This window comes from Acipenser ruthenus, chromosome 11, assembly GCF_902713425.1.
Source record: "Acipenser ruthenus chromosome 11, fAciRut3.2 maternal haplotype, whole genome shotgun sequence".
NCBI lineage: Eukaryota > Metazoa > Chordata > Actinopteri > Acipenseriformes > Acipenseridae > Acipenser > Acipenser ruthenus.
Window position 1 is genome coordinate 23,321,863 of NC_081199.1, and position 16,591 is coordinate 23,338,453.

The 16,591-nt window shown below is 37.9% G+C and overlaps 1 protein-coding gene across 4 annotated transcripts in view; it reads left to right on the plus strand.

Annotated features, from left to right (window-relative positions):
* LOC117426356 (tensin-1-like) overlaps positions 1 to 16,591 on the plus strand; it is a 309,710-nt gene that overhangs the window by 90,611 nt on the left and 202,508 nt on the right. For all 4 annotated transcript variants that reach the window (XM_059033470.1, XM_059033468.1, XM_059033471.1 and 1 more), the window contains exon 3: positions 6,291 to 6,328. In XM_059033470.1, the coding sequence (XP_058889453.1) occupies positions 6,291 to 6,328 (38 nt within the window). The remainder of the gene's footprint in view (positions 1 to 6,290; positions 6,329 to 16,591) is intronic.

Consider the following 16,591-nt stretch of genomic DNA (forward strand, 5'->3'; position numbering starts at 1 on the left):
GAAACCAAATCTCTTACTTTTTGCCTTAAAATGATCTTACTTATATCATTATTTTCTCAATTGACCTTAATACAATTATGTTTTAATTGTTTAATTTTGTTATACTGTTCGTGCACGTTTAAGGGTCTCATAATCTAAGTAGTCACAGTCAAAATGTTGTATTGAGTCACATACTTTTGAAATGTTATTCCAGTCTTGTGTTTACTTTAGAATGTCCAGTTACATTCCCATAAGCAGCAATTCCCTACACAGCTCAGCAGAACTGGTCACTTGGGTGTCCAACGATCCCACAAGCAAGCTAATTGCCTCTTTACTCCCAGGAACTTGAGAGTGGATGTTAACAAGCTACCGGCCTCTGGAGGTCACCCTGCAGCTCAACAGGTGCCTGGCCAGTAGGGTCTGTTGTAGCCCACTGAGGAGAATAAGTCACTGCCAGCTTTGCCTCCCTAACCCTTAGTACCAGATCCAATGCAATGCTCCCTCTAGAATCTCCAGCAAAGACCAGCAACTTTGCACAACCAGGAACCTGCACTGCACGCCCTGTGGACGTGCTTTTACCAGGTGAGCAACTCAGTGACCCCACAAAACAAAACAACTTAACCTTAAATTACTTGGTTGTTTGGTTTTGTAAAATTAACAGGTGTCAGTAATAGTGGCTAATTAATGACTGGAGTAAAGGCTTTGAAAATATTCTCCATAGCAATTTTAGAAAGAAATCTCAGCAGGGTGCATTGTTGTGAATAAGTGTTCTGATTATTTCAATGAGCTATCTGATGTCATAGCTTTGCAGGTATGCCCAAGCAATTCCCAAGTCGGAACTTTGCTCTTAAGGGTGAATCACATGCAAAAGTTACACCACCCTCATATTTTCTTAACTAAAGCTGCTTTACCATGTTTATACTATTTAAACACTAATAGACACAACTGTAATGGTAAATAGCTTTCCCGCAAGCTGAATTCTTTTAAAAATGAGCCTTTCTCAAATCATGCCCAAATTAATGCATTAAAAAAATATATATATATATATATATATATATATATATATATATATATATATATATATATATATATATATATATATATATTTGTATTGAGTAGTGCTCTTTGTTTGGAGCAACTTATTTCCTGGCCATAGAGAAATAAACATAGATAGCATTTCTATTTAAAGTGAGCCATTGAAAATCACTCAAGCTTGGTTTGCAAACGTTTTGTTTACTAAATTGTATGCTCAAATAATTTCGGTGTAGGCCGAACTCTTGCGTGTCTAAGCTTGGACCACCCAATGACACGAACATCTCAAAACCACTGACCCTACCTTGCTGTGGTTACTGTAGCAGAAGGAATGTAGTAGTCACTGTGGGAATTTATATATGGTCATACACTGAAGCGGTCCTGGAATCTATGGTATAGTGCATCTGAAGGATGACTCTATATGGATAGATCCAGTCTGCTGATTAATTTGTACAGTATGTGAATAAGTGTGGCTCTCAGGCTCCCAATTCTAAGGCTCCCGATTTTACTGATTGTGTTCTCATAGCAGTCAGCCTTTTCCTGTCCCATAGGGATGTAAGGAAATACCAGCATTCTCCCCGTAACCACATTCCATGAATCTTGACTCAGATATGAAACAGTACGGCAGTCATAATCCTTTTGACCCCCCACCCACACACTCCTCCCATCTCCCCTGTTTATACAGAAAACCTTGATTCCCTAACAAGGAAGGGCCAGCTTGAGCTGGGTTTCCGCACCCAATATGGCAGTTTCCTCGCCTTATGAGCTATGCTACTGTGGAGTGATATGGCCTTCCTTGTAAACAGAGTGATGGGTTGTAAACACAAGCGGCGTGGTTTTGAGGTTTGAGCTGAAGACAGGGTGGCTGCGTGGTCTAGTTATAGAGCAGAAGAAGAGAGGTAGCTAGAAAGTTTGGGTTAGTGATACAGAGTGGAATGTAGTTTGGTCCATATTTACCAGGTACATTGTGTTTTTGGAGTTGTGCTTTAGCATTTCTCAAGTTGTGCTTTATCATACTACACAACTATGTTTTTTTTTATTATGGCATATCACAATAACCTTTTTTTAGGCATATCAGTGGTTAAAAGAGATAACTGGGAGGTTGTGTGGACCACTGGTCACACAATACATTGATTAAATATTGTACATGAAAAAAGTTTGACTGTGCTACATGGCTGTATTACCGATAGTTGTAGTTGTAGACTCCCAGAATTTGTAATGTCCTTCATGCTTTCTATGAGGAGCTCACAATGTTTGAAGATTCAGTTGAGGTATTGTATCGCATGGATATTGCTGTATATAATTATTGTTGTTTTTAGATATCTTGTGTAAACACACATTGTTAATGTATGCTAACCTGCCTGGGTCATTCCTAAAAATGCTAGATTGTTCAAATGATAAACAAATAAATACAGAAATAAAGATTTTGATCCCATATCTCAGTAATATTCCCACGGCATTCTTATATCTGAGTCCCACCCTGCTGTAAACTGGGTACAAACAGTACTTCAGGTGGAAGTGAGAGTGAACATTTCCGGTGATTTATCCTCTTCCTGACATCGCTTATTAGTGCTCCCTTGGAGGGCCTGTAATAATAGATTCTTCATACAGTACTATTTTTGTATGGACCATTTAACCCTCAGCGTTCAAAACTGGACATCTCTTGTCTACAGGCCATGCAGTAACGTTAGCCGTTTTTTTGATCGACTATGGAGTAATTAGCTCTAGGTTGTTATACAGGGTGTTAAGCAGTTAATAACTCAGAGGCTGTGAACAGAGGTGTTTATTAGCTGCTAAACAGAGAGCAGTTTACACTCAATTAAAGAATATAAACTGTACTGTAATTGGTGTGACAATGGAACACAGTAGAATGAAAATGGAAGACTGGAAAATAGATTTTTACAGGGCCAAATGATTTAAATGGCCGTATTTAAATTATTAATATCTGTCGCTTTGTGTCTCCAGTGTTTTAAACTTGTGTTTGTAAAATATACATAATCCTAAAAAAAGCAAGAGATTTTTAGCACAATAGAAATGGGGGTGGGGAGGGGTGTGTGGCATAACAACACTCCTTTACCCATTTACCTGCCAAACTAAATAAAAGACAGCTATTTGCTGCATTATATGTTCATTTTCAGAAACAGCGATTTACATGACAAACTATATTGTAAGAAAGATGATTTCTAAAATGTGTTTTACACTTTTACAAGGGTTATATTAACTTTCATCAATGATGTCTGATGCAGACTGCTGAACAAAGCTCACATCAGGCACTGATTTTTTTTTTTACAACTCATAAGAATACAACCCAAAAAGAGGCAGTTGCAGCGTTTATTCTTAAAGTGCTACAGCAGATCCTACTGACCAGGCGCCTGGTGAGCTCAATTGGACACCTGCAGGGCTGTCTTCCAGATTCTGCTCTCGACGTCCTGGGTGTACAGAAGGAATTGACTTGGTCATGGGAATCGGAAGACTCACTGATCTGCAGTTCTCTGGAGTTCTGCGGTGAGGGAAGGTAATTGGGGAGAAAATCGTGGGTAAAAGAGAAAATAAAGAAATAAAAATAAACAAATAAATTATTGCTTCATTAAACACTGTATGAGTTAACATGCCACTTCACCCACAGAGAAAGTTATGAGAGTCAAAAAACATGTCCTTGACATCTATTCTTTAAAGTGCAGTATTTGATAAATCTGCTTGTCAGTCCAAGGAATCACAAAAGCTACAGTCTCCAACACCATGAGTGGGGCGATTAAGTTGAATCTGGCAGGTTTACACTTCTTATCCCCCTGGATTGTACTCTGGGAGCCTGTCCAACTGAGCAGAGCAATTATTAAATCACAGCAATCAGTCTCGGGGGGCTGCCATAGCTGACATGGAGTTTACAGCACAGCCACACAGTTCAGATAAACTGTGAGAACTTGAATAATTGGAAGAACTCTCGTTAAAGAACTATTTACAATTGTGAACAGGATGGCTTGCAGTGGTGACGTCAGACCAGAAACACAGACTCAACACAAGGAATGGCGTGGCAAAACTGAAGCGCAACGGCGCTCAGTCTATTTATTAAATAATGAAGCAAACAAAAGATTTAAACAAACACAAAACACCAAACAAAAAGGCACGTTGACCAAACAAACAGAACCAAAACAAGTATCGTGCTGGTTTTCAGCCAGCATGTATAGCAGTTGTTTTCTTTAGCTTAGTTTTTACCTCCTAACTCCTCACTCGTTCACCACTCTCGAACACTCTTCCCCGAACAAAGAAAGCTGCAGGCTTTTATATTCTGGCCGAGGGGTTATCTAGCTATTAATTATCTTATTACCCCTCGGCCACAGTCTGCACGAGTTTAATAAGGATGCGTGACTGTCAGCTAGTTAAACAATCAGTAGCTGACAGCCACGCATCCTCACGAGGTTTTAAAATAAAAAAATACAAAACAATAACACATAATGGCGGTGACTTTACATCCGCATCGCAAACAATAATAATACAAATAATAATAAAACAGCGCACATATATATATAGGGGCTGGACACTCTGCCACACAATTTATTTTTGATTTCTGGGTGATACAGACTTAACACTCTGAGATGTTGGCTTTCTTTTCTGTGATTCTCTTGGTCAAGTTCGAATGTGGATATCATACAGGAAGGATTAACGCTTTCATGCCAGTCATATTAGAAAGCTGCCTCTGCCACAGTATTGAGGTAGTGACTTAATATTTGTAAGGTTGTATAAACACTGTATGTTAATGTGTTGGCGACCTAGACTTTGACCTTCAACCTACAGTAGGACCATTTTGACTCTTTAAGTTTCTTGGCTATAGAATCCATACTCTTTGTGTTATTTTCCTAATATTTGGTACGCAGCACTATTTTCTCAGTTGATTTAAGTGATGGTTTTGAGATGTAAACCAAATGTCCACTTTCAGCTGTGTTGAGACCATAATAAGCAGACATTTCCAGCTCTAGCAATTTTAGCAACTTTTGTTGTTGAAGTGGGATCGCCCATCTAGCAATCATGGAGCCCGTTACTTAATGTGTGATGAAATGAGAGCTGAACTGGTGATTTCATAAAAATATTTTTCTTACTGTAGCTGCCAGATCCATTTTCATAAGAAATGCACTTTGTACTGGCTTATAAATTATAAATTATAATTAATATTACTATATTAATAACAAAGATGTACCAGACAAGCTTTTGGAATAAGATATATTTGTTTCAAAATGAATTATACCATTGACATGGAGCACATTTAAATGTTTTAAAACAACACAAGCTGATTTGGATACGTGAAATGTTATATACTTCATGTATTTATTTAAAAAAGATTTAACCTGTAAAAAACCCATTGAGATCTATCATCTTGTTAACAGAGGTGTCCAGGGGATTGCAAGTAGTGTGTATTAAAAAATAATTAAAAACATGTGATGACTATTTTGCAAGTGTATGCTGGTCTTTACTGGTTTGACCACTGATGGGCAAGCAAGCCATTCACCAGAACCAATACCACCTAATTGCAAAAATTACATCAATAACACAAATACACTTAGCTTAAACAGGCCAATGTACAATTTCTAAATGGATTCAGTGCTTGGAAATATAACTCTGTGTCTTTTAAACTTAAAAAAAAAATCCTATTTAAAGGTCTACTGTTGTTCAACCCCCCACCCCCCAAGCCAGTGACTATACTATGAGGGCAATTGTGTAGTTGGGAACAATATAGTTAGTATTTTCAGGGGGTCTGCAACCCTGATCCTATGAGTTTACCTGTGTGGGTTGGCCTTGGACTCATGCCAATGTGTGGGGGGCTGAGGGAGGCAACTGAATTCTGATGGCCTACGGAGACTGTGCATTCTCAAGCTGTAAACACCACTTCCTCTCCAAGTATTAAGTCTAAAAAGGGTCTCTGTCTAACACGTGGAAACCATACTTGCCAAGAAGTAAACATATAAACAGAAGTATGATTACAAGTCCAGAGAAAACTTGTGATTCCCTCCTTTTTAAAGCTATAATTGTTGGCTTCACTGGATGATTCTAAAATGAATGCAGCCTAACACACTACCTCCAGCTGTATTTGTATTACGTCTTCATAAGGAGCATGGCAATAGTCTTCTACTACACAAGTTCTGTGAAGAGGGCCTCTCAGTTTCTGAATGGTAAAGTTCAAGAAGTTGACCTTTGAAATATAGAGAAACTGTGTCTCACTTCAAAAGGGTACATGTGTTATTGTTTCCTAAATCAAAGCTCATTTTGTTGTGGTTCTTCTCTTCCAGTTTGCCGACTGGCTTGTCACAAGAAATGTGAAGCTAAGGTAAGAGCATTTCTTCACTTTTTGCCAATATGAGCTACTTCAATGTATTGTAACTAAGACTTTAGTAATTCCAGACATACTCAAATAATAGCTGCTGGCAAATTAAAATGCTTAGAAATGTAACAATGTTAGTGACAGTGGTAAAAACCCAAATTATGCCATTGCCATGTTGGTGTAGAGGTAACACTTTTGTTTTGCTACATTTGCTACATCAGTAAGTCCATTCAAACAACTGTTTATAAAACCCAGTTTCTATTAAGATTTGGCATGCTGAAAGGAAGATTTTAAAATCATATGTGGTGCTGAACTAGGTTTGGTTGCTCTGGGTACAGTTTGATTGAAAAGTATTAGGAAACTTGGACATAACTGTCATAAAACAGTGCTGTGTTTACTGTGCTGTTATTGCATAAGTCATAAATGTACAAGCAATATTATTTTACTGGATTTCCCTTGTAGCCGCATATCATGTAAACAGAGTAGACATGTTGAGTGATCATTACAAACATTTCACTGTGGTCCTTTGTTTTACTCATTTTGCTTTGCAGATGGGTTGTCACCAGCCAAACAATGGTTTGGCCAAATCGACTATCTCACTTTGGGTTTGAGATGTGCATAAATAAACAAATGGAAAAGACATGTGGAATATTTGTCCCCATCACAAGTGATGATATTACAGTACCTTCTCTTTCCCATTTAATGGTTGGTTACATGTGTTGCCCTGCTTTGAACAGCACCGTGCTTTGCATGTGTGCCCCTTTGAGGGCGCTATCAATTTACCAAATTTGGTATTCAGAGATTTTTCCCTGTTGGTTTTTCAGGGGGTGGCATAGTCATTAAAATGATTACCTTCCTGTGTGAAAGTATGGTTGTGTAAACTGTTTGATCTTCGTTACAAATGAGCTTTGTTAAAGGACCTTAGATTTTGGGAATCATCAATGCAATAGTGTGGCTTTTCCTCATACTGTCTTATATATTTGTTTTTAACCACATAGGCTTGTCTCACCTTTCTGACACCGTATTTTGTAAATACCTTTCAGACAATTGAGGTTTACATGTAGTTTTCTTTTAGAAGAAAAATTCCCCATTCGAAATTAAAATGACTTAATTCATGGTAAAATATGGGACAATATATTAAAATGTTTCTGTCAGTGTTCCAATTTGGCCTTGCATGACTTCGATATCCTGCAGCTTTCTTAAACTGTGTTCACAAGAAGTGTTTAAGTTGTGTTGAAGAACCGCAATTGCAGCCTGCCTTATTTGGCCAACAAATAAATAAATAAATAAATAAATAAATAAATAAACAACAGAAACAAAACAAAACCCCAGACATATCATTGCTCTAATATGAAAAAAAAAATGTTAACAATTTTTGACTACATACATATATATATATATAATATATATATGTTACAGTAAAAGTCAGAATCTGGTCAATCTTAAGTTTTACCGGTAAATGTCTTGCTTATGATTTACCAAAGCTTATTTGTAAATGTCTGAAACTATGAAGAAATAATTTGCTTTTCAGACATTTACCAGTTAATCTTTTGATTTAACAAAGCATATTGGTAAATGCAGGTATATCATGGAAGAAGGTATTTATTCCTGCATTAAATGTGAATTAACAAAATAATCATTAATGTCGAATAATATATGTATTTCTGCATACACATTTTCCATTAACAAAATAATCAATGAGCTTACAGTAATGCACAATTGAGAAATTTAACATGGTACTGAACAATATTGTGATCCACTTATGTAGAACAACCAACATTCTGGTAAATTTGCGTATAAAACTATTTACAATGGTGTTGAAGGATATCGAAGGATATGTACTATAAATACATAATAACATTCTGTTAAATGCTAATTCAATCATTTAGGACCTTTGTTTTTTCAACAGAAAATCACACTTTGGTTATGACACAATACGCGACAAATACAGGCACTAAATAAATATATTTACTTACTGCAGCATGGCAGACTCTTGTGGCACTTGGAGTTACACAGGACTCTTGAAGCCTTGCAATGCGCAAAAGCGAGACATTCGGTCATTAGACAAAGGCATTTGGTTATTCTTGAGATTTACTGCTAAATGTCAGAAATAAAGTGTTATTTTTATTTTGGACATGTACCATTTTGCTTGGTAAATGTCGACATTTACCAGTAAATCTTAAGATTTGCCAATATTTGGATTTTTACCATAACATATACAAGGTTTCCTACAGAAGGGTAACTTCAGCAATTCTGATCCTTATGGCAGTCTGTGAACTGAGCTAAAATCCAGCACTTTAGGTTAATGATATAAAACAATATCCAGTCAAAACATTTAATAATAATAATAATAAGAAGAAGAAGAAGAAGAAGAAGAAGAAGAAGAAGAAGAAGAAGAAGAAGAAGAATTTGAGTCTGAATTCTGCAGGGACAGTGCAAGGCTTTCACCAGTAGAAAGCTGTTACTGTACATTTTTTGTAATTGGGGATCCAATATACCCGTGGCGCGTATGAGTTCAACACATTCATCAGCAGATAATCCACCCGTGTATTTTTCTGTAACGTTCGTTCTGTAACTGTGAAGGATAAAACATAACTTTCTGTGCTTTGCAAAGGGCTTCATTAGGTATTCATTTATTTATTTATTTCATTTTGCAAAGGCTGCATGCTTTTTTAACTTTGTAGTAGCTTCAGTATTTTGTATAACCTTGCTTATAAAACAAATTATAAAGCACTATAATTTATCATAATGTGTGCATGTTTCATATAGGAACATTTCCGATCTAAGAAATGAGGGATATACATATTAGGTAAGATTTGATTAAATTATTTTGTTTGTGTTAGGTACTTTAATATGATTTCACATGCATAACAACACTATTAAGTTTTAACCTTGAAATATCACAATACAAACGTGGTCATGCTGTGCATTAGTACTGTACAACACAATTCACAACTAGTACTGTTTTTTTGGTGCAACCCCACTGGATCTCAAACAAGTGCTGCTGTTCAATGTGTGTTTGGTTTGGCCGAACCCTCGCTCTCTTTGAGGTCACCACTCCCAAAAATAAAAGCAATGTATTTTTGAATTGCTGGAGGGTTTGTGAAAGCTCCGTGGGATGAGGTAAGGAACAGTAAAAGACAGGGGAATCATTAGAAAAGACTGCTTTACCAAAATGTCATCTTAGAGGAACAGAATCTGAGTTTCCCCATCTGGAAGCCATTAGTGAAACCGTAGAGCTTTGTGGGGCTGTGTAAAGTTTGCCAGCACTGCCTACTGCCCTGCCCGTATGCATTACCACAGGAAATTCCAAGGTGTGCGAGATGGCTTTGGTAAAATGGGCTTTGAGTTCATGTGGCAATGTGGCCACGCCCTTGTGCGTAGTTTGTGTTATATGTTGTATGTTGCGTGTGTAAATGTTGGTGTATAGTCATTGGTACACGGGATATAAATGGGTCTGTGTAACACGAGTGATTTAAAAATGTAGATTTGTATTTAGGCACGAGGATGGCACAAATCACTTCACGTGCTGGTTAAAATGTAATATGTGGTCACGGGAGTACACTTAATTAATTCACGTGCTGGGATTCAAGTGAATAATTAATTAGTAATTGAATCCCAGCACAACAGTATAAATAGATGCACATTTCATTCACTCGGAGTTGGGTGTTCGGTGAGTGGAGAACGGGATTAAAGTTAAAGTTAAAAAGAATAGATAAAGTATCTGCTCACCGTGTTTGTCTGTCTAGTCCGTTTTGTTTGTCTTTTTGTTTTGGCTTAAGTGCCGTGTCCTGTGTTTTTGTGTTCTCTTGTTTTGTTTATTAAATGCTGAGCACAACCAAGTGCTCAGCTTCACCAACCTCGCTGTCTCTGTCTGTCTGTTTCTTCCGGGTCAGCCAGCCTTGTGAAGAGTTCACAACAGGCTTAAATAAAGGTTAGGCTTTCACTTTAAGAGAAAGTTTTGGACTCATATTTTACACTATCCTGCAAATCAAAAATATTTTGAACTGCCTTGCCTGGTGATATTTGTCATGTTCATTCCATAGACCCTCAACTGGATTGAGACCCAGTAGTGGTAAGTGTCCCCTGACCTTTTCAGACTAGTCCTCTTCTTGTGGGCATTTTCATCTTGAGCATCTGCTCCAGACCCAGAGCCCAATTAATTGGAGATAGACTTTGGATAGAAGGTAGGAGGCATTTCTTTACATATTAAGTGGAAAGGTAGGGATTGGGGAATTGGTTAGCTATGTTGCTGACTCCTCTCATTCATAAATGTTCTTATGTTCTTATGCTATGATGTTCATGTAATACTGTCATTAGCCTTCCTCATCAGTAAATCTCATTTGAATTAAGTATGTCACTTTATTCGTCCCATCTTAAAAGTGTGTTAATGGTGTGGTAACACTAAACCTGATGGCCTCTTGTTGTAGAGTATATAAGCTCCATTAAAATTTAAAGCAGACAATCACTTTTTATAATTGGCTGTAAATTGTATTATAAGTGCTTTGTAGTAGTACTTGGATTGATGGTGTAGAGGTGAATGAACCGGTGTCAAAATAACAAGAGAGTATAGGATTTGACCACTTTATTAGGGATGGGGTTGTTCCATATCTTCAGTTCTTGATGTAGAGTAACCCTGCACACTGCTCTGATTAATACAGAAATTCTGATTTTTCAGTTAAAGGTTACAGTTAACCTGGTACATTTTGATTTAATCAGAAACAACAAAAGAAAACAAAAGAGACACACATCATAGGATATTAAACAAGCAAGACATTCAGCATTAAGAAAAGGTGACACAGTTAACAGTCGTTTACCAGTGACAGTATATAACTATGTTTTGGCCAGTCGAAACCACCCCTAAAATGCCCCTTTCAAACACTGACTTACTTTATGGCCAGCTAACCAACAGCTAGCCAGGGCTTATATTTTGAACTGGTACAGGTTCTTTACATAACACTGCCTCAAGATTTGAGGTGATTTAACTAAATACATATACATACGTTTAGCTTTATAATTATCCAGTGCAGTGGGCATTCCTGCTAGATAATTGGCCATGGCAACAGACTAAAAGCCCTTAACCATAAAGATGTATTTTGTAAGACATTCAAATGTGTTTTGTATGTACAAGGAGGCGTGAGAGATGCAAGAACTCTCCTAGAATATATAGCATATGTAAATGGCCACTCAACTCAGAACCAGATTGGATGAGTGATATGTACGTTTTATAATTCCAAATAGTTCCTAAGGATGAATAAATACAAATAAAATAGACACACGAAAATACATTTATAAATACGTTTTATGTTGATGTAGCAGCCCATCTTTTCGAAGTGTTATTACAATGCAAATGTTGCTTGAAGGTTACTAAAGAGTGTGTTCTCAGTAAAAAGCCACATTGCGAGTCATGCAGGCAGAAAAAGAGGCAACCTACAGATTTATAATCTGCACTTACAGTAATGCTCTCAAATGGCCAATTGCTCACAGAAAAGGTTGTCTGCTTGTGTATTTATGTGAGTGAGTGCGAGAGAGAATAAGTACTGTCAGGGCAAACATGAAGCTGTGCTGCAGATATCTCCTCAGGTAATACAGACTTTTTAAATCTATTTCTTTAGCTAGTTATTTGCTTTCCTAGTTCAATTCTTGTCTGGAATTATTATTAACTTGTAGATTCAGTACATCATTCTCTTATGGCTGGCAAACTGAGGACGCTGGTGGTTGTATGAGTGTATCTGACAGACAGTCAAAGGATTAGTGAAATTTTTAATGTGGTAATCCGTGTCCAAAGATCTTTGAGCCAGCGAATTCAATCCAGAAATCTCACTGACAAAACAGAGACATTTTGGAGAATCTTAGCACCAAACAATGCAATATAATGAACTAAGTTCAATAAGGTATATTCATCTAATTTTTAGGATCATACAGTACAGGGATATTAGTGGCAGATAATGTAGTTCTTTATCTTTATTGACTCTTAGGGACAGACAGTTCTGTCGTAAATATATTGTAATCTTATGCATATGAATGTATATATTTTTGTAGAATCAGGTTATATACATTTTAAAACAGATTACAACCGCTGTATCAGAATTATTATACTATTCCTTTCAGGAATGCATATCCCCAGCAAAATGAATATAGCCCATATGCATGTATGTCACACTTACATTTGTATTTATATCATAAGAACGGCTTGTGATATTACAGTACACCCTTGCTATAACGAACCTGTTGGGGTCCAAGCCTTTTGTTCGATATATTGAGGGGTTCGTTATAGCAAAAGGACAATCAAAATGATAAAGGATAAACTGTAGTAAATTAATGAGATGAGATTGTGAATTATTATTATTATTATTATTTATTTCTTAGCAGACACCCTTATCCAGGGCGACTTACAGTCGTAAACAAAAATACATTTCAAGAATCACAGTACAAGTAATAGTACAATTTAGAGCAAGATAAAAATACAATGACTTTGGTTCTAGCAAGTACAAGTATATGACAAAATACGATTCAATAATGGAGCAGATAACAGTGTCAGTGATAGTTATATCAGGATATAATTAAATACAAAATACTACAGATTAAAAACACTTGTGACAGATTACAGTACTCTAAAGTACAGGATTAAATGCAGTAAAATAGGGGGCAGATAAGAGCAAGTAAAGCGCATTTAAGGAAGAGTGGTAAGTGTCCAGAGGGGAGGAGTTCTACAGGTGCTGTCTGAAGAGGTGAGTCTTGAGGAGGCGCCAGAAGGTGGTCAGGGACTGGGCAGTCCTGACATCTGTAGGGAGGTCATTCCACCACTGCGGGGCGAAGGTGGAGAAGGAGCAGGCTCTGGAGGCAGGGGAGCGTAGAGGAGGTAGAGCCAGTCTTCTAGTGCAGGCGGAGTGGAGAGGTTGAGTGGGGGTGTAGGGAGAGATGAGGTCTGGAGGTAGCTGGGTGCAGTCTGGTCAAGGCATCTGTAGGCTAGTACAAGAGTCTTGAACTGGATGTGAGCGGTGATCGGGAGCCAGTGGAGTGAATAAAAGTAGAATTACATGTACTTGTTCGTCTCATGTATGTAACACATAAAACGCAGTGCAAAAAGCAAACATCCCGAATTGAACTTTTATTGAAAATCAATCTGACATGAATCGTTTCAAAGTGCACCAAATCTTAATCCAACATGCAAGAATCCCAAACTGGGCTTTTATTCCAAATCAACCTGACATTAAAAGTTCATCAGATCCTCAAGTTTGTTGTTGTTGTTTTTTCTTCAATCAATTTTGCTTTGCAACATAAAATGATTCTTGTTTCGCGCACTTTTTATTAAGACAAAAGAGTTGACTTCACTGCCGAGGTGGCATCCTGTGCGTACAGACCGCGATGTTGACAGTGTGTGTTTATATGATCTTTTTTTTAAATTTATTTATTTGGGATCCAGGGGCCAGGTTCGTTATATCCGAAAGTTCATTATAAGGAAGGCCGTTACAGCGTGGGTGTACTGTACTTGGTATTGACATTTCATGCTTCTGATTGACTGAGGTAATTTATTTGGAACTACTTGTCCAATTTTTATTCAGTGTTGTGCATTTCCTTTGCTTCCTGTGCTGTCCAAACAATCCCCTGGGGTTTAGGGACTGTCCTTTCCCAACGGAGCAATCAATAATCCCTGGAATGTTTATACTTGTCTTAAACCCTTTAATTATTTGTTATTAATATTTCCCTCTTTCCTGGTCCTCCAGAGAAATAAGTTGATGCTTATGTTAGACGGGTTCCTCTCTGCATTCTCAACAAACTATAATGAGCTTCCCAAATGATCTTCAGTAGCAATGCAGTCCCACTATAATGACAATAAAATGGATCTGTACTAACAGGCAATGGTAGCACAAGGGCTGCTACAATGGAATAAGTCATTGGTAGAATGGTCCCAAAGTGGTTATATTTTGGCATAGAAAGGGAATCAAGTAAAAACACATCTTAACATTGTTCTGCCATGTGAGGGACAACTTATTTTACATAAAAAGTTGTGCCAAGTTCTAGGGCTTTTCCTGAGGATTTTTCACCTGCTGGGTAAGCTGATGGTTTTTCACCTACATTTTAACCCTGGAAATTCACTGGGCCTAGGTCAGTGGTTCTCAATCTGTGGTCCGCGGACCACTGGTGGTCCGCTGGCTCCCTTCAAGTGGTCAGTGAAAAAGTTACATAATTACGGAACAGAAGCGGCAGCAAAATTTGAGGAGGAAAATGCATACATGGAGAATATCTCCAAGTTAAAAAAAAACCGTCTAGACTCTCCATCATATAGTTTTAGAGTGTCTAAATGTATTATTTACGAGGGAGTTTTCATGTATTGAGCTCACATGCACTCAACACAGCAGCTTGTAAAGTAAAGGGATAACACACAACAGGGCGTGCATTGTGTTGCATAAACATACAACTGTAGTTGGGTTCAACCAACAAAGCTGTTAATGAAACACAATGCACACGCCCTGGAGTGTTATCCTGCTTTTTTTTTTTTTTTTAAAACAAACAATTTATTTATTTATTTATTTATTTATTTTTTAAATTTAGTCGTCGCCAATTATTTTACCCCGATTTTCACCCCAATTTAGCATGCCCAATTATTATCTGTATCCCTGGCTCACCGCTCGCAACCCCCCCGCCAACTCGGGAAACGGAGGCTGAAATACGCGTCCTCCGAAACGTGCTCCTGCCAAGCCGTCATTTTTCGCACTGCAGATGCACAGCAATGCCACCAGACCTATAGTGCCGGAGGACAAGACAGATCTGGCAGCTCCGCTGCAGAGCCACAGGCGCCCTATCGGCCACAGGGGTCACTGATGCGCGGTGAGCCGTGGATTCCCCTGCCGACCTAATCCCTCCCTACCCGGGCAGCGCTCAGCCAATTGTGCGCCGCCCCCTAGGAACTCCCGGTCACGGTCAGCTGTGACAAAGCCTGGATTCGAACCTGCAATCTCCAGGCTATAGGGCACATCCTGCACTCCGCGCGGAGCGCCTTTACTGGATGCGCCACTCGGGAGCCCCCACAAACAATTTTCATTCCGCTTTGGAGAAAAAAAAGTCCCTCAAACAAGGTTTTATTTGTTGTAAATATTAAACTGGAGGTTTTCCACTTTTCCATTTATTTATTGTAATTAATTAAAATGAATGAAGCCTCTGTGCTGGTCTCAATCACTCCGTAAACAGAGCTGACATAACCTGCAACGTTAGCTGTGTTAGTGACAAAGCATTTAAAAAAGCCAATCATGTGTTTTTGTTGATAATGAAAAGATACAGAAAAGGAGCCAAAGACAAAGTTCAATATGACCTTTTTTTTAACAATTATATGTATTAATTTTTCCTGATTTTCTCCCAATTTTTTTAATGTCCAATTATTATTCAACCTGGCTCACCGTTGCGATTCCCGGACTAATTCAGGAGAGACAAGGACAAGCACACGCGTCCTCCGAAACATGTGCTGTCATCAGCCATCCACTTTTTTTTGCTCTGCAAGCCCGCCGTGCATCCCTCACTCTGGGCAGAGTGCCTTTGCCGGATGCGCCAGTCGTGAGCCCCCCATTATTTGCATTTTTATGCTTGGTCACTAACACACTATCATTGTGGTTTATGTCAGCACTGTTTACGTGTGTCAGCCGAATTGCACACTGAAGCATATAATTATAGTAACAGACCATTTATATTTTCAAGACAAACTGTTTTTAAGTCGATTTACAATTTATTTGTTTAATCAAATCAATAAAAACACCAGCTGCCCAATAAGCTCATTTTCTTGAATTTCAGGAAGTTGTTGACTTGTTAAATCTTTGTGTCTCTTGGTTTTGCTTCTTGTAATTCTAGCCATTCTACTGTCATGCCTCCGAATGACGAAAGGAATGTAACACACTTTTGAAAACTTTAAAAGACCTCTCACAATAATGTGTATTTATTACGAGTTTAATATTGTGTTTTGATACTGTATTAATTGAACTGTGCTTCTGCAAAAATTAGTTCTGTCGTTCATTGTACTATTTAACTGCAGGGTAAAAAATTCTGTTTTATAAATAAAAATTATACTAGCTGGAGATTCGTAGCTCTGACTGTGGTGCTACCTCACAGATTATTCTTTCACATAAATCAATTTCTGCTGTAATTATCAATTCAAAAATTTAACAGTCCTTTTTTGTCCCCTCTCGGCAAATTCGTGTTAATGAACAGTAAACTAGAAGCGTTCTTTAAAACTCCAATTTTAAAATAACTTTGCTTACAGAAACAGGCCCACCCATG